This window comes from Colletotrichum destructivum, chromosome 6, assembly GCF_034447905.1.
Source record: "Colletotrichum destructivum chromosome 6, complete sequence".
In the NCBI taxonomy this organism is placed as follows: Eukaryota; Fungi; Ascomycota; class Sordariomycetes; order Glomerellales; family Glomerellaceae; genus Colletotrichum; species Colletotrichum destructivum.
Genome location: NC_085901.1, coordinates 2043560 through 2066242, shown reverse-complemented (window position 1 = coordinate 2066242; position 22683 = coordinate 2043560). Strand labels below are relative to the sequence as shown.

Genomic DNA, 22683 nt, shown 5'->3' with positions numbered 1-22683 from the left:
GGATCTATGAGAAGCTTTATTCGCCCTCCGCATCGAGGGCCAGCGACGAAGAAAGAAGGGCCGTGGTCGGCTGCCTCTCCAACATGTTGTCGCAGTGGTACGTTGTGTGGCGGAACATCGATTATGCCCACGCATGCCGCCAAGACTTGTTCGAATTCAGCCTCGCCGCCATCGACGTCGTCTACTACTCCATCCTTACCTTGACACATCGGGGAGCAAGCTCGTCCAACTCGGCGAGTGATATAACGCCACAGTGCTTTGAGGCGGCCCGAAAAGAACTGATGGCTCATACTACTGCCTATCCTCGATTCTCTTCTGGTGGCTATGCGTCACCTTTTAGTTACTCAATCTGGTCCGTCCGCATACACACCTTTTGCGCTGTGCAATGCTAACAACTCGCAGGACACATCTCTTCTCATCGTTCACCCCCTACATCATTACATTTATCCATTGTGTCGGCAACGTAAACACAGAGGACCTGGGCCTCCTCCGCACCGCCCTCGAGATTAGCGAACGGCTCAGTGGACTGGCGGAATCGTGCAAAAGACAATACGAGTTATACCGGGCGCTCTATCGCATTGCCGAGGCCTACCTCAAGGCGAAAAAGGCTCTTCCGTACGGGGACCTACCCCTGGAGACGGCGACCCATTTGCCACTGCAACAGCCCAACACCGACAACTGGTCCTGTTTTGACTCCAACATCGAACCGAATTCATTCCCTGAGCTCCATGTGGAAGACTGGAATGGTAGCTATATGGGGCAAATGCCATTTACGTTGGATACACAGGCGGGAAAGGGGGGCCATTAAAGAAAAGATAGCGCCACGTTATGAGCCATTACCCGTTTTGACCAATCTCAAGCCAAGATATTGATCATGAGCAACCGCGGTAAACTTTCCTGGCAGCGGCCATTGGAAGGAATTTCGAGATATCAGGCTTGGCTGTCCTAATCATCTTGAATCGCCTCAACTCGGTGATTGGCAATCTCGTACGCATAAACGTTTACGATGATGCTGGAAGTACACACAAGAAAACTTATCGACCCAGCATACTGAACAGAACTAAAACATGTTCTCTTCCTTGACGAACAACTATCTTTCGACTAGTCTCCAAACTGACGCGGCAGCTTACTCTCTATGCGCCATACCGAAGGGGTGCCGAGTCATTGAGGCAGGTCAGCCAACAACCAAACAGATAGATCGTGGATGGCTGCACGACTACAGCATAAGTATGTTCTATAAAGCGACTTTCTACCCCATTCGCAAAGTTGAAATGGCGGTATGGGTTGGTAAAAGTTACGCTAGGATAGAATTGAGAAACCTGTTAGACTCCCAAAGGTTCCGGGGCTTGTCGAAACAGATTTTGACCGCGTGAAAATCGTGCAGATTCCGGGTTTTTTCAGGCTCTGATAAGACTATTGTTGGTGCCACATATTATGATACTGTGTATATGGTACTGCCTCTCAGAAGGGCGAAGCATCAATTGTCCTAATAATGTAACCGATACCTAATGGACGGGAAGAGGAAGGCCATAAGTGACCGGACACAAGATGCCGCCGGACAGGGCGATCCAACAGGGATCCGATCCATGCCAATGTCGCCGGTCCCACCCACCCTTTACACCCGTATGCCCCATGACGTCGGTCTGCCTCGCGGGCAGCTGGTCGATTCCAACGAAACTACATGCACGGCCCCAACGCCATGTTCCCTATTGCCATTGGTACATGCCGCCCGATCACAAGGGATCGTGATATGTTTTGCACCGGGGTTCCAGTGCGAGAAGCTCCTAATACTGGCCCAGAACCTCAATCGGCGTGGTAAACGTCGCCCAGTTGTCCGAGTGCGCGGGGTTACCAAAGGGCTTCAAGGCAGCGTACCTCAGTCTGTGAAAGGCGATTAGCTGTTTGGGTTCATGGAAAAACGACACTTTCGAGCCCTCGAGAAAGGATGCAACGACAAACGTACGTGTAATTGCCAACCGCAATCTGGCTGCCGTTCGCCAACTTGCCGAACCACCAGTTCTCAAAGTTGAAGTTGCTTCTCGGCTGGTTGATCTTTGGGTAGGACAGCGTGTCTTCCGGATCCCATCTGCTCGGGTCGAAGAACGGCGCCTGCCCGGATCCAACCCAGTAGGCACCGGATCCAACGTAGCCATTCTCACCGACAACCGGTGGGTACACCCATTGTCTCTCGCTCCACCCTGCTCCGAAGATCTGCGAAAGTCATTAGCATGAGGAACCAAGTCTTCCGGGAAGGCGAGAAGAAGCTCACATCCCAGCGGAGTTCTCGCGTGCCCCAGAGGATGTTGTGGAAAATCTTTGGAAAGTCTTGGACTTCAAGCGTGAGGTTAAAGGTGAACCTGAATGGGAGAACAGGTCGTCAGTTTGCCCACCAACGGAACATGATGTCGTCTCGAATGTAGGCTGAACTTACGAGGTCTTGCCTCTGACTGCCGGAGCACCACTTTCGACATAAGGGAAACCATTGCGAAACAGAGGGGCCAGCTCTTTTCTCAAATCGCCTGCGACGCCTATGTCACTTAAATGTCAGAGGTTTTTCGTAGCGTGTTACTAACAACACCCGCTTGCTTACCTGCATACGGTACCGAGAGCTCTTCGCCATTGTCACCGGACACGATGATCCTACCGCTGTACAGCGGGAGCACTGCCGCGTTCCATCCAAGAGAATCTGGGTTCTTGAAGTTGACACTGCGGCGTGGATTAGTACGGAGACCAAGCCCGTACAGATACGACGTGGACTTACGAGACGGTCTTGCTCTCGCCGGGCTTGAGGGTGAAATCGCGAGGCAGGCTGACCTCCACAGCCAACTTTTGAGGGACCAGCTGGCTGAGGGTTTTCACCTGTTTGTCTTGGGTGTTGCTGTTCAGGAGCAACGTCTCGATGCCATATGCGTCCTGCGCCGAAAGGTGATAGGTCACATCCTCGGACCCCCCGTTCTTAACGGTGATGTCGTGGTATCTGCTAAAGTAGCGAGTATCGTTTAGGGCGATGGGCCTGAAGTCCAAGGTCGTGTTCGAACGGAGCAACTTGACCGCATCCACCAGGCCATTACCAACCTGAGGCACAGGAGCAAACAGATCGGAGTACCTGGAGTCGTGGTACCCGAGCGGACGAGAACTGGCAATGATCTGCTTGTGAAGAGCCAAGGCGAAGCCCTTGCCGTGCACCGAGCGACCGCCTAAAGCACTTATATAGAGGGCCGCGACGCCGGCGACGTACGGACACGACATGGACGTGCCGCTCATCGTGGTCCAGCCGTTGTCGAGATACGTGCTGTATATGGAGCCGCCGGGGGCCGTGACGTCCGGCTTCACGCTGAGGTCGTTTAGGAGACCCCAGGACGTGAAGGAGGATGCGCGGACGGCGTCAACGGAGGGTGCGTCAGCCGAGGCGACGGCGAGGACGTTCTTGCCGGAGGAGCCGCTGCTGGAGTAGAACGCGCCCTGCGAGCCGGAGTTGGCGGCGGATATTGTCACCACGACTCCTTGCTCGACGAGTCTGGACGCGACTACAGCCCAGGCTTCCTCGGCCCAACCGCTGGAGCCACCGATGCTGGAGGTGATGATGTCGACCTTCGATCCGCGTCAGAGATGGATGCTTGCAGTAGTGTTACATGTACACTGGGCAGCCTCAGGAGAAGGAAGCGCCATCGGCGACATGGAAGAGGGCGAAAGGTACTCACGCCGTCATCGTATGCCTTGAGGAAAGATTCAATCAGAGTTGCAGCATCTGTCGAGCCCTGAGCATGGAGGTCAGCAATCAGTGCTCCCCAGAAGCGGATGCCCTCATCGGCGGCGTCTTTACCTGTCTGGACATAACCTTGTAGGCGTAGAGGGTCGCCTCGGGGGCAACGCCGGTGAAACTAAACATGAAGCGTCAGTAACAACAGATCTTTTTCTCTAGTCCGGCAAGTGTCCCTGGAAACCCACTCATCTGCTTTTCCAGCGACGATACCGGCGACGTGGGTACCGTGGCCCAGCAGGTCCAAGGGATCAGAATCCGGTTCCCTTTCGTAACCGATAGAAGGCCAATCTGTGGTGGTAATGAGCCTTGAGGGCGAAGACATATACATGGGTGTGAGAGAAGCTCACATTGGTCTCCAACGAAGTCGTATCCGCCGGCCACCTTGAAGCCCTCTCCGAATCCTCCGCCAAGCTGTCCAATTGTCAGCCAATGACTTCGGGGTCCAAGATGCGGTCGGCGCTACATAGCCTACTTACAGCATCGTGGTCGTACCAGATACCGGTGTCGACAACACCGACTTTGACGCCCTTGCCGAAAATCCCTTGTTCGTGCAGCTTGCCCACGCCCGTGACGCTGTGGACTACGGGCGAGGCGGCCTGGAGGCTGGCGTCGATAGGAGCGGAAGGCTCAAGATACACGGGGCTGTTCGGCCAGACGCCGACGACGTCCGGGAGGGAAAGCAGGCCGTCGAGGTTCAGGTCAGCGGTCTCGACACTGGCGCCATTGAAGACGTCGCTGTCGAAGTTCTTGATCACCTTGACGCCGTCCGTCGAGGCGAGTGAGCTCCTCTTGCTGATTGTGCCCTGCGGTATCACACAGTCAGCGGATGGAAGCGAGATAAAAAAGGGACTACGGAAACCCACGGCGGCATATTCGACGATGTAGCTCTTGGCGAAACGGACCGCCGCCTCGTCGGGGTTGCCCTCTTGCTGACCGAAAACCGTCGTTGCCAGCGAGTACGCGATGGTAAAGATCCACGTCCTCATCTTGAAGTTCGTCCGAGGGGGGGGGGGGGGGGGGGGACTGGCTGAAGATGCTCAAAGACAAGGAGAAGATGGGTTCTCAGATGCCCGCGCGGGGGACATTGGGTATTTGAACCAACAAGACGCGAGCCCGGGGGACATCACGCGATTCCACTTGTTTCCAATGCCACTCTGGGATCTTCCGAGGTCTTTTCCCCTGGTTAAATCGCGCAGGAGGCGTGATGTTGAGACCGACGCGGGTGACCTGCTGTGCTCGGAGGACGATCGCGGGCCTGCGCTCTAGTGTCTTGGATAGCAGGGTTCATGATCCATGACCGCCGATGGGAAGCCGGACGACGGGTCTCGACTGCTGTGCGAGTCTTTCGCGCCGAGGCAGCATAGGAACATAATTCCCTTGATTCCGCTCACGAAAAGAGATGCGTCCGCACACCCATGGGCAAGAAAGGGTTCATTTTAATCTCGTATCGCACGCCGGCAATGAGCATTGGCAAAAGCCCTGCAGCGTCGCATCGCAGGGCGGTTGAGGGCGCCAAGATATTGCTTGACCTTCCGACTTTGGCATGTTGCGCCTCGGCCTGCAGCATTGCGTGCTGGGGAGTTGTCAACTCGCGTCGGACAAGGATTGGGGCAGCTCTTGTTGGCCGGCTTCTGCAGTGGAGTAAATTCCGAGTTGCCAGAGGTACTTGAGGCTCTTTTTACATTCGACTCGGGCTCATGCCATGAAGTTAGGGTTGAAGCATTTCAAATGTAGGGAGATCATGCTTGATGCTTGTGGCTTGTGTGACGATACAGTGAGTTGGAACATTGAATGGTCGGGACTTGCATACGGCCAAAGAGCCATTCAGGAGTTTTAGATACATGATATTTGTCGTTGTAAGCAGTAATAATAGCACTTCATGGCCAAGTAGGATGCCGTTATTTGTTCAAGGTGACAATTGGGAGGCTTACACGAGTTTTCGATTGCGGTGAAAACACATCTAGCTTGAAGGGATCATTCAAGTGAACCATTTACGGCTCAAAAAGCAGATAGCATGAAAAATGTCTTGCTAGGGAGAGATTTGATGTGTTGTTGGGTTTGCTGGCTCTGTTATTCGTGTTATTGGGCTCTCTCTCACACACACACTTACTCAACCTAGACCCTCACACAGATAATCTGTCGTTGACGTAATCCAATAGACCCACCAAAGAAGTTCTCCATCACTCAGCCAACTCAACTCACCTTCATCACCCACACCATACCTTTCGGGATATCCTCTCGCACCGACCATTCATCATCAAACCGGCAGAGGTTTGTACCGCCCCTTCAGCCAAGCGCAGCAAGAACCTCTGCCGTGAGACTTTGGCCGCCAAACTAACACACACTCCAGATGGAACAATTCGGCGTCGCCGCGGCGCATTCGGGCGCAATCAACCACGTCCACGCCATCCACTTCGGGCCCGCCGCCGTGGACGTCGTCCGGGAGGTGCGGCTGGCCGTGACCGTCGTCGTCATCGGTTGGGTCGCCGTCACGGGGATCAGGACGTACTTTGACCGCGGGAGGCGTTAACGGCGGGCATCGGGGTGGGGGGGGAAGGGGGGAGTTGACCGTCAAAGGCTGTGTGGGATGAAGGGGCTGCCAATAAAACCAACGTGTTTGGTCCGCCTCGAAGGACTTTGCGCGGCATAGAACTGAAAGAAATTCTGCTTGACGTCTGAGTGCGCGCGGGTATCACGGAACACTCGTCAGGGACTTTACTGCAGCAGGTCATGTACTACCAAATATTTTGCTCGCCCAACCCCTGACCCGGTGACCAAATTGGCCCATTGGCTCGGACATCTCAATGCTGTTAATCAGCATCCATTACCCTCCCCTCATCTGTCTTCAAACAACACCATACCATCGCCCCCGCCCGACACTCCCGCTCATGGCCCCTCTCGTTCTTGCACACCTTCTCCCAACCGTCCTGGCACATTGCGTCGGTCGACGGCGCCGGGCCGACCATCTTGCAGATCTCCGCTGCCGGTGACCCGGGCGCGGCCCGCGAAGCCTCTTCGAAGACGTCTTAGTCCAGCCATCAGTGTTGGTTCCGTAGACGCGTGACACGCGGCGAGTTGCAGTATAGAGGAAGCAGGAGCAAAGGATCATGTGCTCGTGTCATTTGCATGGACGGGGGCGACGACGTACCCAATGCCATGGCCGCAGCTAGGCCGATGGAAATCAGCTGGAGGTGGGCGACAGAACACATGTCGGCATGTGAAACTTGCTTGAATGGAGTGTGATAGGCGAAATGAGTGTATGGTAGAAGTCTATGGCCGGACGTGCTGGCGGCGACTCCGCGGCGAGGCTCTAGCTGGTGACGGCGCCAGATACACAGGTGAGTGAGGTTAAGGGGACTTTGGAAGAATGACCGTTGTTAAATCATACCCGGGTGGCCAAAAGCAGGTCTCCGGGGGCAGTATCGTGAGTTGCCCAGCGATGAAACATGGTCCAAAGCCTCGGAGCGGTCTGGATGGACGGTTATCCTCGGCCTGGTCCTTGCTTTGCCAAAGCTTACCTCGTCCAGCGCGCTCGTTCAGACAAAGTCCTGGGACCTGGGCCTGGACCAGACGAGGACGGGACACGCCACTGATGGGAGGAACCCTCCATTCATTTCATCAGCCGTCGACCAAGGAGGATCATCCAGCAAGCCAGAGAAATATTTTAATTTGAACATGGAAATTGGTGTAATTACAAGCAACTAAAGCGACATGCATATGAATAAAAATGCCACTCATCATCACTCGTTCATCATCCCGCCTCATCCAGTCGTCTTTAGGTTCATACCTTGTACTCCCCATCCCAGTTCACTCTCCAGTCCTTTACCGTTAATATCCCCATTATCCTTTTGTCGTGTACCCAAGAGTATTGGAGCCAGCCAACCTCTTTCCAAACGCCTTACTCATCTTCATCCAATCCAAGAAACTTCAAAGAAACAAGGCCCCAGAATCTCAGCAAGCGCCGTAGCGCACACCCCTCTTGCCCAACTCTTTCCTACCGATGGGGTCCTCGGGCATGATCCAACCTCTCGCTCTCTTGGCCTCCCTCTTCTCCGCCAGCTGCGGCTTGGGCATCCAGTCGTCCCGCGGCAGCGCCTTGCGCCTCGTCCCCTCGGCGGGCGCTCCGATCTCCGTTTTCCAGTGCGCAACGCGAGCGGGGGGGCCCTGCGGCGCGTCGTCGCCGGCCATCATGCACAGGCCCCAGAGCGCGAGGCACGCCGTCAGGGGGATCTCGCCAACCTCGCAATCGGCGTCGTCGGCAACGGCGCCGAGCTGCACCGACGTGACCTCGAGGAAGCCAAAGTTGGGCACCGTCTCGGGGCCGTTACGGACGATGACGAGCTCGATCTCGGTGAGGATGAAACCGTACCGGCACGAGTGCTCGCGCATGGCGTGGTGCAGGGCGGCGAGGCCGCGGAGGTACTCGACGCGCTTGATGTTGCCCTCGACGCGCATGCCCGTGTTAAAGCGGTCAAATGAGCGGACGAGACCGACGACGCGGGCCGTAGGCTTGCCCCCAAAGATCTGCGCCGCGGAAGCGGGCTCGCCGGCTGGGGAAGCCGTGAAGAGGAGGTCGGAGTGCTTGGCGTTGGCCGACGTCGCGGGAACGGAGAGCTGCATGGGCCGGTTGGAAGAGATGGCGAGCGCGGCATTCAGTTTTGGAAGGTAGTGCGAGGCGTAGATGCTGTGCAGAGCTGCCTCGGTCTCCGGGTGGCGGGCCGTCTGGGCCGGAGTGGGGAGAAGGGGCGCCGGGACGGGGCAGTTGAGAAGAGCGGCAGCGCCGGGGAGGGAGAGGACCGAGGAGGCGTTGAAAGTGGACCATGGGCGGATTTGACGGACGTCCCACCAGAAGTGCTTGGTATTGGGGTCCCGAAGAGGGAAGGAAATTGTGCGCACCAGAGAGGGAGCCGGGTTGGACTCGGTGAGGTAGGTCAGGAGCGTCGTGCTGGGAGTCGGGTCCGGGGTGGCCGTGGTGGACAGACTGAGGGGAGATGGCGCGCGTACAGTGTAAGAAGGGAACATGTACGCCTCTGTGGTGGGCTGAGGTGCCGCCGAGGGTACGTATGAGGGCATTTGGCGGTAGGTCGGGAAGCCAAACTTCTCTAGGGCCGAACCGTCAAGGCTGCAGGTGGATGCACGACGGGAATGCATATCATCGGCGAATATGACTGGCGAGCAAAGCAGAGAGGAGGTGGATTGGTCTTCAGGCTGGCTGCAGAAGGAGGAAGGCATGTTCCAGGTGATGGTCTCCGGGTTGGTAAAGCTACGGGAGTGAGCCGGACGGGAGACGGCGTTGGTGGTCGGGGCGGAGGGGGTGGTCCGTCTGGGAGCCGACACACGGGTCTTGGGCGAAGTCCTGATGCGCTTCGGCGGCGACTCGATGGCTTGGTCCTGGGAGCGGATCTTGGGGAGCAGGAGGGGTCCGTGCTGGCGGATGGGAGGCGAGGCACGGGAAGGTGTTGTCATGCGGGTGCTCACGGAATCCGGGGTGGACTCGGCAGTGGAGACGAAGGAGTAAACAGAGCCATTGGAACGGGAGCGGTTGTGGCCTGGGTTGTGATGGTAGGGAAGGTCGAGGAGGGAGGGGTCGAAAGAGAAACTCGGCGGCGTCGATGGCTCGCACGAGGGGAAGATGAAGTCAAACGACATGTCCGCTGCCAGACTGGGGGTTATTGTGTCAGCAGGGCTTGTGTGAATGAGGCAAGGTGCAGGGGGAATAACATACGTGGACATATTGACTGCGAGTCGGCTTGTGTCTTGAAGAACACGATTACGAAATTATAGATGGTGTTTCGTGATTTGAGGTAGGAGGCCGGCTCCAGAGTCTTGGGTGTTTGAGGTTTGCGAGCGAGGAGTTGTAATAGCAGACGAGGTGCCGTGAAGCAGGGACAGTTTGGCCGCGTTCAACGAGGCCAGTGTTTCGAGATCTAAGTGTATAGCTTTTGTTTTGGATTCCAGATATGCAAGCAATAGCAAAACCGACAAACAGTGAAAACAGTAAGATGAGAAGAGGGAGGAGGGGATGAGAGTGGAAAAGGAGAAAAGAGGAGACGAGATGAAGATGGAGAGAGGAGGGCCAACAGAAGGGGACAGGAGGCGCGGGAGAGAGGACATCTTTATCCTCGAGTTTGAGGCACGCAGCCCAATGGATGTGGTCGTGGTGATGCGGCGCGCGACTGACGGCCGGGCGAGAGGACGAGGGCGCGTGGGTGTGTGGCCGACTGACCGTCGCCGCGGCCCCTCGCCCACCCACCCCCTCCCCCGGCTAGCCTTGGGACTGACCGTAACGTCGTCGGGTTGAAGTCTGGGTGTCTGCATCTGCACACTCATGGAGACTGGGGAGAAAGCGAGAGATAGAGAGAGAGAGAGTGTGTGTACAACGCAGCGGTGGAGTTTCTTGATGCACGCATCCGGCTTGGATGGAGATGCTCGTGCTCCCAGGGTCCCTTGGACAGATCGTGGGCCGAGACCAGAGACGGACCAGTGAGTGACCGTATGATACGTATCGCTGGATAGGTAGGGATATACGCAGAGCTAAAAGAACAGAGACGGTGTGTCTGTTGTCTGTGACCCCCGGCCCCGACCACGAACGACAACAAGGAAAACGATGTGGAATGGGGCTACTGCAGAAGAGAAAGAGACTTACAGATGGATGGATGCATCATGATGGAAGATGGTCCCCTTGGGAGGTCCAAGTCGGTCCACCGGGGCGTTGAGAGAGCCCAAAATCTGAAACACGGGGCAAGAGAAGTGCGTGGATGGATTCCCGCTTGGAAAGTACATGCAAGGCTCATGCATGGAGAAGAATAAGGGCGAGAAGCTGATGGCTTCGACCGGCGACCGGCTGCGGTGGATGTAGGATGTGGGATGTGGGATGTGGGATATGTACAGAGTAACTGTGCGCTGTGTAAGGTAGAGGAAAACCGGCGTGCATGTTCTTTCCCAGTGTGGTCGGGGGGAAGCACGGCCGGGGGTACGTATCCTGGAAGCGGGTGTGAGTGGATCTTTTCGGGGCGGAGTCTGAGGACGTCACTCGCTTGCCATGCGCACTGTGCATAGCTGCTGTTTTGCACGTGTTTGTACTGTCTCTTTCTGTTATTCTAAGCACAGTACGGCAGCAGCCACTCACCGTCCACGACAGCTGTCTTGCATATCAAACCCTTCAACCGCTCTTTTGCTCCTCTGGCTAGTTTCCATAAATCCCACCAGAAACACCCCTGCAGGGCGTTTATGACTCATTTTTAGACACATGGCAGTTGAGCCGTGCATTAGCCTCTGGCTAGTGTAGCTTCTTCCTTGGCTTCCTCTCGTCCTCGGCCCTCCCCCCCCCCCCCCCCCCCCCACATCAACAGACGGGACGAACGAACGACGACGCAAACATCAACAAACCCTGAGATGCGCCTCGTCGTCGGACAAAAACGCGCCTCGTGTTGCCGCGTCCGTGTGCAACCATACTCCGACGCGATGTCATGCGTCGTCGTGGCATGCGATGCGCCAACCTTGGGTTGAGCCCTGCGACGCGTCAACAGAACGACTTTCGCGAGGGCATTCCCAACTCGTCCGTCACACGCTCACACCTCCTGTCGCACTTCACCTCTCAACCCTTTGTCGGTACATCTCGCTGAGCAGTCGACCAATTTGTCTCAATGTCCTGTGCAGTGCTCGCCTCACTTCCGTTGTCGCCTGCCCACGACATTGAGCACCACCTATGTCTCGCAATAAGCCCAGCCGAGCGCCTACCGAGATTACCGGCGGCTGTCGCATCATGCTGCGTCCAAGTCTCCCACCAAAGACAACCTCCCACTCCGAATGTCACCGTCCGGCGTCAATCGCTCCGAAATTGCACTGTACAAGAAAAGAAACAGCCGGCCCCCCTTCCCCCCCAGTCTCGACCCGCTTGGTGTCCTCGAAACAGCCGCCCGGCTCCCTTAACCGCCCGGGCGGCTACGGGCGACACAACAGCCTCTCTTCCCCCCGATTTTCGGACGGCGCTTGCAGTCCCTCATTTGCTCCACCCTTTCGCAACACACACTGTGAAGTCAAACGAACATCAGGCGGAGGACGGCCTCGAGAATGGCCTCGAGAACGGGCTCGAAGATGAGGAGGAAGAGGAGGCAGCCGGTCAGCCGCCTGCTTGATTGCCAGTCTCACCCTCTAACGACTCCCGAACACGCGTTCGAAACTGACCTAAGCCTCGATGGCCCCGAAGCCGGGCCCCTAATGTCGTCCGACAATGATGACGGGAAACGTTCGTCTCGTCTGGCCTGTCTGCTTACGCCCTCAGGCCCTTGTACGTAGTCCAAGCCTAAGCCACGCAGCACAACCGCCGTCTGCGACGATACAGCTACACAGCAGAGCAGTAGCAGTTCTCGGGGGCTCTCTCTTCGTCATGGGGGCGGCAAGGCAACTAGTCGCCGGCCGGTCTCTGCTCCGTCATTCGTGACCCGCCTCTGGGAGCAGAACTGAACCCGGCCATCTCTCTTCTGTCCTCACCTCGGCCGATATGCCATTACCGCATGTAGTACGAGTCTCATGCTCGCAAGGTGAAGCATGGCGGGGGGAGGGGGGCACGCCGCCACTTGCACAGCCGCACTCGGGCGCTTAGCCTTTCTTCCTTGTATTTTTCCTTCGTCTCCCCCCCCAGGCTCTCGTCCAGAATTCTTGTCTCAAGCGCCACACTGAGCCAGTCAGCAACCAAATGTCTGCCCAGTGTCTGTGTCTCTCTTCGCTTCCGCTTCCCCCCACTACAGGATGTTTTTGGGCCCTTCTCTCCTTCCCGCTCCCGCATGGCCCGTGCCCTCCACACGTCCCCACACGTATCCACCGTCCGTTCTCAATATCTATGGTCCGTGCTCCTTCCGTCTCCCCCAGTTTCTCTATTCCCATTGGTCCTCCACCACGCGCCATCATCTCGCCCAATCTTGACGCGCCGCTGATCCTTCAACCTGCCAAAACTGATCAGTCCACGAACCAGTTCTGACCCATCCACCCAATCGGCATCGCGCTGTTCCCTGCGAGGCGAGGCACCGTGTCTCGATTGCTTCATTGGCCCAGCCGTCTTCTCGGGATGTTTCAAGACCGACCCATTTTCGTTTCTTCGATTCCATGTTTCTGAAATCCTCTTCTATTTTTTTTTTTACTTCCTCCGTCCACCCTAGCCTAGCTAGGCTTCAATGCCCACCCAGCCCCCCCTCGGTCCGGGATACACAACTACTACTACAGAGAGCGGACTAGCCTTGCTCGCCATGCATGACGAACTCTTTTTTCCCTTCTGTCCTTGGCTTCGCAAGGAAGGGTGACTCACATCTCGTTGTCCATCGTCTGTGGGAACCTTGACTTGGACTGCTACAGAGACCGGGGGGGGGGGGGAAGGTCGCGAATCGATCACTGGTTTTCCCCCCAACGACATCATTGCTCTCCCCCGGCAAGTTCGGGTTGGTGTCCAACGTCTTCGAGAACGGGGCAAACAAATGCATGTGGATGACAGCTAGCCAGCCATTCAGCCAGCAAACCAAGCTACTCGGGAACTGCCCGGGGGATCGGGTGGCTGGCCCACCAGACCACAACAACTAGCGGCCAACAGCTCGCCCGGCATCCTCGACTTCTGCCCGCTGTCTTTTCACCGTCACTTCACCCCCCCGTCCCCACAAACCGTCATTGAATTCGAGGGAAATGGATCAGACATTGTCTAGTTTATCCTCATGTATCCGTTTATCTAAAAGGGTGATATAATAATAATCGTCCTCGAACTACTCGGCTCCTACCGAGGGCAAGGCTTGTGCGTGTCTAGTACATTTTCCCCCAACACGCCAAGGACGCCGAAAGGGTATCCGTCAAACAAAAACAACCCGAAAATGAACAAGAGGTCTGTCTGGCTCTACTTGCTACACAGAACAAAAAAAAGAAGAAAAAAGAAAAGACAAGCAAGAAAGGTTATTGAGAGAGTAGAGATCAGGAAATGACCTTCAAAGGGTTGTGTGTTGTGTGTCTGTGTGTGCCTGGTGCTTCATGCAGGTGATGTGGCACCCATCCCATCCCCCATCCCATCCCGTCCGTCCCACACACACATTGTTCTGCCTGCATTCATCCGGTGCGATGTCGAAGAGGTGCGACGACGGACTGATCATCCGTCCCGCCAATACTGCCACCGCCCACTCACGACCGCTCCTGGCCCAGACGCGTCGCATCTTCCATACCACGCGTCTCGTCCATGGTGTTGAAAAAGTCTCCTAACCCCATCCGACATATCCCATCCATCCCAGGCAAACGATGGACTGCCGACTCAAAGTCAGTGCAGAAGCTAGAGTCCTGCACCATTCGCCACCTCATCCATCACCTGCTCCCGACCTCGCGCCGCTGCTGGCCCCCTCGCCTGCATCTGTCCCCCCCATCCACGCCCCCGTTGTCCCCTCGTGCGTCGATTGACTCACACTCGACCGCCCTGAAACGCCTGACAAAGAAGCGGATGCCCTCTCGAGCTCCGCCTTGCCTTCCCGCAGTCTGCGCAGGGCCCGCATCATCCCGGCCAGCCGGAGCCGCTCCTGGATCATCATGCCCTTGGCGAATTCCTTGATCGCTCGTCGCCCCATCTTTTCGTGCAGGTCTTGCCACCCGGCCAACTCCCCGGCCACCACCTGCTGCGAGTATCGAAGCTCTCGACCGAGGTCGTCCACCTGCTCTTGCGACTGCCGGGCCTTCTCCTCCCTCTCTTCGTTGAATCGCTGTCGTGTGTCGTCGAGCAGCCCTAGTGGCCATCGAGTCGACCGTGTGAGCGAGTTGTAGTTTCTTTCCACCGACTTCCGCGCGACTGATATCTGCGCAATCTGGGCTGGCGGCCGTGAGAGAGCGGACAAAAGGGCCTGGATCGTCGATTGCGATGCCAAAAACGTCGAGTGGAAGATGACGTAAGGGTTTGACTGCATCGGTGCAATCGAACGGACGTACGACTCGAGTGCTGTGATGTAAGCTGGCGGTAGGAACGGTAGCGTCGAGACGGCACGGTGCAGAAGAGCCGATGCATCGTGGAGATCTAATATGGTCAGCGTGTCCAATACCCATCAGGCCAGAGAAACAAAGCTTGCTTACCGGATGCAACAATGGCGATCGAGTTGACTCTTCTGGCCACGCTCTTGGTCGAGTAGTTGACGCTGCGCACCATTTCCCTGGCGTGATCCACGAACTGCTCGACCTCGCGCACATCCTTCACGGGCTCGTATTCTTCCCGGACCTTCTCAGCTCGTGTCTCGGCCTTTAGATTACTCCTCTGCTCCATCATGCCTAGCTGGATGTCAGGCACCAGAAAGAATTCCCAAAGCATTTCGTGCGTCGCAAACGTCGGGTGGTTGAGCATAATCTTGAGGAACCAGTCGGCCCGCGTCTGTATATCCCTCAGCACCGCTCTCGACGGCTTTGAGGGTATCTGAAACGGTGACCGCACGCCGGCGACTGCCGGGATCCATGACGCCGGGTTCTCAAGCGCAAGCAGGTTGCCGAGATGCTCGAAATCGGACAGATTCCGACGGCTTGTGGTAACGGTGTAGCTCATGTGGTCGGCCGGGGCGGCCGATTTCAAAACCAGGCGGATGGTCGCGTCCTCCACAAAAAAAGCCCTGACGACGCCGGTGATGCGGCCATCCGCGGCAGGGGGCATGCTGAAGAGTGCAAGGTCGTCAATCTTATTTCGTATGTCATCGTCCTTGGCTAGCTCGACGGCCGTCAGGCTTCGCAGCTCTCGTGCTGCGACGTCGACGCTTGCATCCATGAACAATGTCCGGACCATGTCCAGCCTGCCGTATTTGCTGGCCACCATCAGCGGCGTGAACTTCTTTTCGTTAGTAGCGTTGACGTTGACATCGCACTGCTGGAGGATTCGGAGGGCGAGCTGGGGATCGTTGACAATGTGAAGCAGCGTGTTCCCCTTGGCGTCCACATGATCATCGACGTGCAGTGAAAGCCCGTCACCCTGCGCTTCCGCGGCCGCATCGAGGCCAGCATCCACCATTTCACGGTAGTGAACATGGTCATACGACCGGCACAGCGCAAACAGTGGTGTCTGTCCGTTCTTGTCCCTTTGCCGCCAGGGGACTAATTTGCCGATCCGGGATATCAGAAACGGCGCATGGAACAGATAATGCGCGCAGCTGCGCCCCCAGATGTCCTGCTGGGCCAAATACTCGACGAGCCGCTCTCTTGACGCCGAGGCCATGACAAACTCGAGGATGATGTTTATCAGCTCTGTGTGACCCAGCTGGACCGCAGCACTAAACAGGGTGGTGTCCTCGTTGTTAATGTCGTCTAGTACCACCGAAGGCGAGTAATACTCGTTCAGAGACAACAGGTACCGCAGCAGCTGGGGCCTCTCGTTTTGGACGGCCATCATCAAAATGGACTCGCCGAACGAGTTGTGCGTCTGCGATAATCGATCGATGCTGATGTCTCCTTCCAGCGCGCTGCCTACGGTCCCGTTGCTCGTCGCTCTCGAATGGTAAGATATCTCGGACCCACTCGACATACTCCTTGTATCCATTGCAACCCTCTTGACCTTCGTAGGGACAGGCGGCAAAGGAAACTCGAGCTCGCCACCGTTGGCCTCGGCCTGGAACGGAAAGACATGACTGAGGCCAGAGCCTGACGAGAAACGGTCCGAGAACGTTAGAGCAGTAGACGATCTTCTGGATGCAGAGCCATTGGTGTAGCTCCAGCTACGAGACGGTCGTCTACTTGATTCCGGTGAGTCGTACAAGTCGTCATCAATGATAGCATTGGAGTCAGGCTCCATAATCCTCTTCAGGTCATCCAGGCTTCCATTGCAAGCAGCGTCCCACAATGCTTTGTTTCGACGACTAGCCTTCCGCAGTCCGGCCGAGTCCAGAACAAGGTATGCCAGTACAGCTTCGAACGTGCTCAAAGCGTAACCCATTTCGCCGTTGTCAACGTCGTCAATGAAGATAAAGTGCCGGATGTAAATGAGTCGGGCGTGTAGGTGTCTCACTTGAGCTCGAATGACCACGAACAACAGTAGAGAAACGAGAGTATCAGCGTTGACGGTGAGTGTTGGCTTTTCGAACGAAGAGGCCGTTTGCGCCTGGGAAGAGTTGGTCAGATGGGTTACAAGCTTTATGGTCGACAGCAGCAAGTCAAGCATTTCTTGCGCGCTCATGGCGTTCGTCAACTTCTTGAATTCCTCGACGGCCAGACTGAGCTGTATCGTCAGTTCGTGCTTCCCCCGAGAGCCGCCTTCGATGACGATTCCCAGTTGAGACAGGTCGATAAACTCCATCTGTCGAACTTTGGCTTCCAGTTCGAGGTCGTAAGGGCGTTTTGACGCACTGAGACGAGGAAACAAGAGGTGATGCACATTTTCCGAGACATATCTCTCGATGAGCCTTTCCACGAGTGGGCCAGTTAAATCCGTCGTGGCTCCCAGCATCGAAAGCTGCTGCTTGTCGACGCCCTGAAACAGGTCAATCGCCGCCGTCACGGCAGTCTCGAGCGATGCCCTCATCACGTCCTCATCGTCCTCGGCGTAGAAGTTTTCCGTCACTGGCAGTCCATTAGGCACGCCGTTTGGCCTTCTGGCTGCAGACATGCTGTTGGATCTGGCCTTCTTCATCGCCGTGGTGATCGGTCCCTCAGGCGCGGGGTCGGGTATTCGGAAGGCCGAAGGGGGCGGGGGCAGCGGTCGCTCGAAGACGGTGGAAAATTCGCGGAATAGCTTCTCCAGGCCGGGTTGCATTTGCCGCGCGATGATAGGGAAATGATTGAGGAGGTCGTGGAAGCTCTTGATGTCCTTCTTGCGCGGCAGCATGGCACCTTCGCTGCCGGCGGCGGCGGGTGATCGACTCTGCTCGAGCGCCCGCTGTCTCGCCATGCCTTCAATCAGGATCGCAGGCTCAATCTTGGTTTCCTCCCACACCCCAACCAGCGGTCGCGAAATGTAGTAGATGAGCCATTGGCGAGGCTCGAGCAAGTCGGGGTACCATGTCGAATCGTTGAGCAGCTGTGCTTGCGCGAGCGACTTGAAGCCTATCATGTGGGTGTTAGCTGGTGGTGGTCGGCAGAATGCCCGTATTCGGCAGGCGCACCTTTATTACTGTAGACGTGGGTGTCTTTGATAACGACTGTGCGACCATTGATGGTCTGATACTGCTTCGCCTTGCCCCTCAGCTCCCGCAGGTTTTGCGCCCCCTCCTTGCCCCCAGCGGTGGCGGCGGCGGTGTTGGACGCCGGTATGCGCAGCACATGACTAGCTAGAAACTCCTCTGAGGTGACGACCTCGTTGAAGGTCGAGCCGCTCTCGATCTCGCGGCATGTGAGGAGGACGTCGGTGGTCGGGACCAGGAGGATGTGGTGATGTACCGGCGTACACTGGGACGGCAAGGAGCTTCGGAAGAAGGCGGCGAGGAATGGATTTAGGGGTTGCATTCATTCGACTGGCGCTGGACGTCCTCGACCAGCTCACCCGGCCGGGGAAGCCAGGATTGCAGGGAGAAGGGATAGAGTAACGAGGGTCGGGCGGGAGATGGCAGGCACGGAGGTGCCAGGGTCGTCAGCAAAGTAGAAGAAGAACGGCAGGACGGACGCTGGTAAATAATGGGTTCGCTGGGTAATGATCGAGGCCGGCGAGGATGCGAAAGATTCGTCGTCGGGCGCAGGTCGTCGAGAAATCGCAAGTGTCGATCGCTAAGATGGTACGGGGTAAAGTCGATTCAGTCAGGGTGAAGAACAGGCTGTGTGGGATGGATCGCGATTCCCCTGGACAGATAGCAGTAAGGTGTTGAAGCTGATGTGGGCCAGGCACTGACCTCACCCAGGCCGCACGTCCCACTTGCACTGGAAGCCACGGCCAGGGGGCACCCGTGGCCCGACTCGGCGCTGGAGAGGTTCGCTACGAGGAAATGGGGTCCACTCTGTGGCCGATCCAAGATCTGATTTGCCGGAATATACGGGGCATTGAGCGGAATGCGGAGAAAGCGGATTTCCGAAGGCATCGCCGCCCCGGGCCGGCTTCAGGCAACTTTATCTTATCAGCCCCAATCCGCACCCAGTATCTTCGGTACCTTTGATGTTTTGCTCTTGGACACCAGCCACATCCATTTCGTAAGTATGGATGCATGCAAACGTTTGTCTTTTGGCCCGTTTCCAGCTAGAGTTGCGCTGCTAGCGATGGACCAGGCGGAATGACATGTTGGATGGAAGCTGTCCATATGCTTTTGAACTTAATTAAGGTCTATGCGCAATTGGAAGTGAAGAAATTCCGGCGGGAAACAGGCCTTCAGCAGCGACAATTGGTTCTTTCCGAATCGAGAAAATGTTCATCTGCCCCTCCCTAAGAGGCTCAGCTGTCACTCATCAACCCAACAGATGCGTTTGTTGGCCTGACTCATATCCACCCAGGCTTGCAAATTGGGTAAAAAACATGTTAAGTCAACTAAAGGCCATTTCAGAAGTCGCAAAAAAAAAGTAACCCGTTTGAGTGGCTATGCCAATCGCGGTGAGGATTTGAGCCTCACGCGGGGGTCGAACCCGCAACCTTGAGATTAAGAGTCTCACGCTCTACCGATTGAGCTAGCAAGGCGGGTTATTGTGATTGATGTCCAAAGCCCACAAACCAGCCTTCATGTTCCATCCAGATGCAATCGCAAGCGCTCACCAGCCGATACCCTAGGTTGAACTTTTACAGGTGGTCTAGAATTCCGTTCTCTATCTTACAATCCTTCATCTTTTTCCCCCCTCAAAACTGATGGATCTGGTCCTTGCGGTACCCGAGTTGCTGCAAGATACCCGACGTACCCTTTTTCCCGACTAACGCCGCCTCCATCGCCGGCGGCCCGCACACAAACACCTTGGTTTCGGCTCCGTCTTTGGGCACCGCACCAACCTCCTGCAACAGCTCCTTCGTTACGTAGCCCTTCCTCAGAGGCGAGTTCGGTGCCGGGTTGCTGACCGTATACACGGCCCTAAACCTCCCGGGGAACTCCTTTTCAAACTGTTCAAGCTCCTTCTTGAGCAGGACGTCCGGGTCCGAGTTGACGCCGAAGACGAGCGTGATGGCCGTCTTATCCAGCGGGTTGCGGAGGATGCCCTGCGCGAGCTGGTAGATGGGCGTGATGCCCGCGCCGCCTGCGATCAGCGTGACGTGCGGGTAGCTGTTGGGCTTCCACTGGTGGCCCTTGATGGCCAGGGCGAAGAGCAGCGTTTGGCCTGGTGTCATGGAGTGGAGGTGTGTGCTCTGCTTGCCGTCCGGGTACTTTTTTACCAGGAGCTCCAGGTAGCCGGTGTCATCTGGTCATTTGTTACCACTGCAGCTTTTATTTTATTGTATGTTCAAGGCAATGGTCTTACCCAGGGGTTGCACAGGTGTGTACGGCCTTGCGACGGGGAGCCATCGGCCCTTTGGCCATGACATTGTGAGGACAGCCGCTGTCCTGATGTTAACCTCCAATCTCACTCAAGTGAACGTGTCAAATTGAGTCTCACATGTTAGTGACAGTCCGCTAACGGCCTCTCTTTGTGGCAGCTTGAATCGCAGCCGCTTCGTGTTGTGGTTCATCTGCTCCGCGCTCTCCAGCGGTAATGACACGAACGCGGGCCCCGCGCCAAAGACCTTTGGCGGCGCATCCGACTCAGCGGACGCGTTCCCGACGAGCATCTTTGAGATGACGCCCAAGCCGATACCTCCCGCGGCGATGGTGGCCGCGATGGACGCCGGTCGGAAGCGGCGAATTGAAGCTGTTGACGCCATTGATGCGAGGCGAGTATGAGACTGACTGACTGGGTGAAAGAAACTGAGTAGTCGATCTTTCGGCGCACTGATTCTGGATGCAAGTCTTGGGTTGACGTTTGACAGCCGCTGTCCTGCAGGGTGAACGGCTGTTTAAAAGGCAGACGCAGCCTCAGCTGGACCGAGCTGAGCTTGCCCATGTGGACTTGCACGGTCGGGTGAGACAGTTTGAAGGATCAGGCGAGGGTGGGGGGGCGTCTCGACGCAGCCGGTATGATCTCGGTCATCCCCAAAATGTCCGGGACCGGTCGGGGCGTGTAAGCACCGACCGCGTGGACAAAGACAAATCACCAAGCCCGACTTCGCGTTTTCGGTAGGACTTCTACACAGCAGGGAGTTGAGCTTCTCTTGCTTCCGCAACCGCTCTATCGGCCGTTATAATCCTATCAACTCAAGTTGCGGTGCCGTTCGGTAGGGTTTCCACGACGCGGACATTGCGGCCGGAGGAGAGAAGCGGATGATGTGGCGCCGTCTTGGCGAGTTCCGTTGCAGCACAACCAACCACAACGGAATGAACATCCGCCGGCAAGAAGACCGGACGAGATCAGCAAAATGACTGAAACGAAACATTGAACCGACGCGACACGATTCGCGTTCCCTCAAGGATCCCGGCATTCATGCCGTGCTGTCTGCCGTTGGTCCCCACGCTTGTTCTCTCATAGGTCATGTGCCGAGTTGACGGAAGCTGATGCCTGCTGCGAAGCAAGGTCTGTCTACAATTGTGGAGGGACAATCGCGCGGCCGAAATTCACTTATTTGTTGATCGACTTCGTTGACCTTTTTTCTCATCCTATTGACGTAACTTTCAAACCTTTCATGGTTTATCTTGCGTTGCATTTTTACGTTTACTATGTTTAAGGCTTCCAATTAGCAGGCGACAGCAAGCGGCATTATTTAATAGGCGACGTATGTGTCGATGGACATGACAGACAGGGCATTGTGACTTACATTAATATCCACGCTGCCTTGCACAATTGTTTATTTTATGCTGAAAGATTAGCTACAGGAATCACTCTCCATTCTACAACTTTTTGTATCATACCTGTGATACTCTTTTCCACATTCACGTCTTGCCATAGTGAAGAGATCTGCATACCATAGATGCCCACCACTTAGCAGGCATTCAGAATCGGTGAATAAGGCTCGGCCAATCCATTAGACATATTAACAGCCGCTAATGTCACGATTCGTTGCACGAATTTTCTGTTTGGTGTCACCTTTTGCAAAACAGATCATGAATCACTGCATAGCATTCTCTGAACAGGCGACTCTCAGGGCAAGAAGATTCCTATAAATGGCGTGCTTCTGTTCTACCACATTGGGCCATATCACTTCAGAAACAAAACCGAGCCCTAAAAACAAAGACCTGAATCCAAACAAACGGCAACAGTCAACAGCTGCAGAACTAACCCACACTGCGAAGAATTTCGCAAACGGTAACAAAACCATTGTAGACGCCGAGATGTGCGAGTTCGAGGAGTTCCTCTTCTCCTGTAATCACTCGGTCGTTAAGAAGAAGAGTTACTGCCACTTTGCCCGCAACGACCCCATCCACCAGTGCTTTAGCGTCAAGGTCCTCAAGAGTACGTGGCACCAGGGAGTGCCATGCGACAACTGCATAACCGCCATGTTATTTGCGCAGGGAGGTCGGACGCCCACGGAAAACGATCCCCAAGGACGTCGGACACCCACGCAAAATGATCCCCAAGGGAATAGGCAATGAGAACACAAGCAGTCTAGCACAAGCTTGCTGAATATGGGGCAAGGATTATCAATTAGCAAAGTATTCGACCTCGTTAGAAAATGGATTATTGAGTGTGTGTTTGGGTTCTACTACTGGTTCTATGTCTAAATGAGTGTTCTTGTAGTGCTTGAACCACGCCTGGCCGGCGCAGGATGTAAGGATTTATCGGCATGATCACCTCGTGCAAATCCTTCTTTCCCCATTCTCGCAAGGAGTGTTCATTTCTGAGGCAACATTATCTACTGTCGTGCCTTTCCCAGGCTGATCTTCCAAAGAGTTTGAGCTACGTGCATGGTTCACAGGGGACAGATATCAGAGAAGAAAATCTAAAGGCCCATGAACGATTACTGCAGAACAGATGCTCAAGAGTATCTTATCAAATCGATACATGTA

General features: G+C 55.8%; 7 protein-coding genes across 7 annotated transcripts; 3 read left to right on the top strand and 4 right to left on the bottom strand.

The window, feature by feature from the left end:
• Position 1: 1 nt before the first annotated feature.
• Positions 2-808, top strand: CDEST_09822 (uncharacterized protein; the record flags this gene model as incomplete). The annotated part of the gene is made up of 2 exons (XM_062925980.1): positions 2-352; positions 403-808. Exons 1-2 carry the CDS (start codon positions 84-86, stop codon positions 806-808), a joined length of 675 nt encoding a protein of 224 aa, XP_062782031.1. The 5' UTR covers positions 2-83.
• An 829-nt stretch (positions 809-1637) lies between these two features.
• CDEST_09821 (Putative peptidase S8/S53 domain, Fn3-like domain, immunoglobulin-like protein) lies at positions 1638-4766 on the bottom strand. Its single transcript, XM_062925979.1, has 12 exons — positions 4627-4766; positions 4240-4566; positions 4111-4174; positions 3949-4051; positions 3824-3881; positions 3702-3758; positions 2762-3591; positions 2591-2706; positions 2432-2528; positions 2270-2357; positions 1964-2211; positions 1638-1881 (listed from the first exon to the last, which is right to left on the bottom strand). Exons 1-12 carry the CDS (start codon positions 4747-4749, stop codon positions 1785-1787), a joined length of 2208 nt encoding a protein of 735 aa, XP_062782030.1. The 5' UTR covers positions 4750-4766; the 3' UTR covers positions 1638-1784.
• Positions 4767-5642: 876 nt separating this feature from the next.
• CDEST_09820 (uncharacterized protein) lies at positions 5643-6293 on the top strand (the record flags this gene model as incomplete). Its single annotated transcript, XM_062925978.1, has 3 exons — positions 5643-5650; positions 5923-6034; positions 6114-6293. 3 exons carry the CDS (start codon positions 5643-5645, stop codon positions 6291-6293), a joined length of 300 nt encoding a protein of 99 aa, XP_062782029.1.
• Positions 6294-6939: 646 nt separating this feature from the next.
• Positions 6940-10644, bottom strand: CDEST_09819 (uncharacterized protein). Its single transcript, XM_062925977.1, has 2 exons — positions 9489-10644; positions 6940-9425 (listed from the first exon to the last, which is right to left on the bottom strand). Exons 1-2 carry the CDS (start codon positions 9494-9496, stop codon positions 7715-7717), a joined length of 1719 nt encoding a protein of 572 aa, XP_062782028.1. The 5' UTR covers positions 9497-10644; the 3' UTR covers positions 6940-7714.
• A 2767-nt stretch (positions 10645-13411) lies between these two features.
• CDEST_09818 (Putative VPS9 domain, ankyrin repeat-containing domain superfamily, PX domain superfamily) lies at positions 13412-18506 on the bottom strand. Its single transcript, XM_062925976.1, has 3 exons — positions 17848-18506; positions 14849-17788; positions 13412-14792 (listed from the first exon to the last, which is right to left on the bottom strand). The coding sequence occupies exons 1-3, from the start codon at positions 18185-18187 to the stop codon at positions 14089-14091; spliced, it is 3984 nt and encodes a 1327-aa protein (XP_062782027.1). The 5' UTR covers positions 18188-18506; the 3' UTR covers positions 13412-14088.
• An 864-nt stretch (positions 18507-19370) lies between these two features.
• On the bottom strand, positions 19371-20705 carry CDEST_09817 (Putative oxidoreductase FAD/NAD(P)-binding, NADH:cytochrome b5 reductase). The gene is made up of 3 exons (XM_062925975.1): positions 20243-20705; positions 20108-20185; positions 19371-20047 (listed from the first exon to the last, which is right to left on the bottom strand). The coding sequence occupies exons 1-3, from the start codon at positions 20505-20507 to the stop codon at positions 19497-19499; spliced, it is 894 nt and encodes a 297-aa protein (XP_062782026.1). The 5' UTR covers positions 20508-20705; the 3' UTR covers positions 19371-19496.
• A 1303-nt stretch (positions 20706-22008) lies between these two features.
• CDEST_09816 (uncharacterized protein) lies at positions 22009-22572 on the top strand (the record flags this gene model as incomplete). Its single annotated transcript, XM_062925974.1, has 2 exons — positions 22009-22129; positions 22568-22572. 2 exons carry the CDS (start codon positions 22009-22011, stop codon positions 22570-22572), a joined length of 126 nt encoding a protein of 41 aa, XP_062782025.1.
• Positions 22573-22683: the final 111 nt, after the last annotated feature.

Coding starts and splice junctions, on each gene's coding strand:
- CDEST_09821 (XM_062925979.1), bottom strand. CDS start 4,749: ATGAGGACGTGGATCTTTACCATCGCGTACTCGCTGGCAACGACGGTT. Junction 4,175..4,239: donor TCTGGTACGACCACGATGCT/GTAAGTAGGCTA, acceptor ACAATTGGACAG/CTTGGCGGAGGATTCGGAGA. Junction 3,592..3,701: donor TCAAGGCATACGATGACGGC/GTGAGTACCTTT, acceptor CGCGGATCGAAG/GTCGACATCATCACCTCCAG.
- CDEST_09818 (XM_062925976.1), bottom strand. CDS start 18,187: ATGCAACCCCTAAATCCATTCCTCGCCGCCTTCTTCCGAAGCTCCTTG. Junction 17,789..17,847: donor CCACGTCTACAGTAATAAAG/GTGCGCCTGCCG, acceptor CCCACATGATAG/GCTTCAAGTCGCTCGCGCAA. Junction 14,793..14,848: donor GATCGCCATTGTTGCATCCG/GTAAGCAAGCTT, acceptor TGACCATATTAG/ATCTCCACGATGCATCGGCT.
- CDEST_09817 (XM_062925975.1), bottom strand. CDS start 20,507: ATGGCGTCAACAGCTTCAATTCGCCGCTTCCGACCGGCGTCCATCGCG. Junction 20,186..20,242: donor TAGCGGACTGTCACTAACAT/GTGAGACTCAAT, acceptor ACATCAGGACAG/CGGCTGTCCTCACAATGTCA. Junction 20,048..20,107: donor CACACCTGTGCAACCCCTGG/GTAAGACCATTG, acceptor ACAAATGACCAG/ATGACACCGGCTACCTGGAG.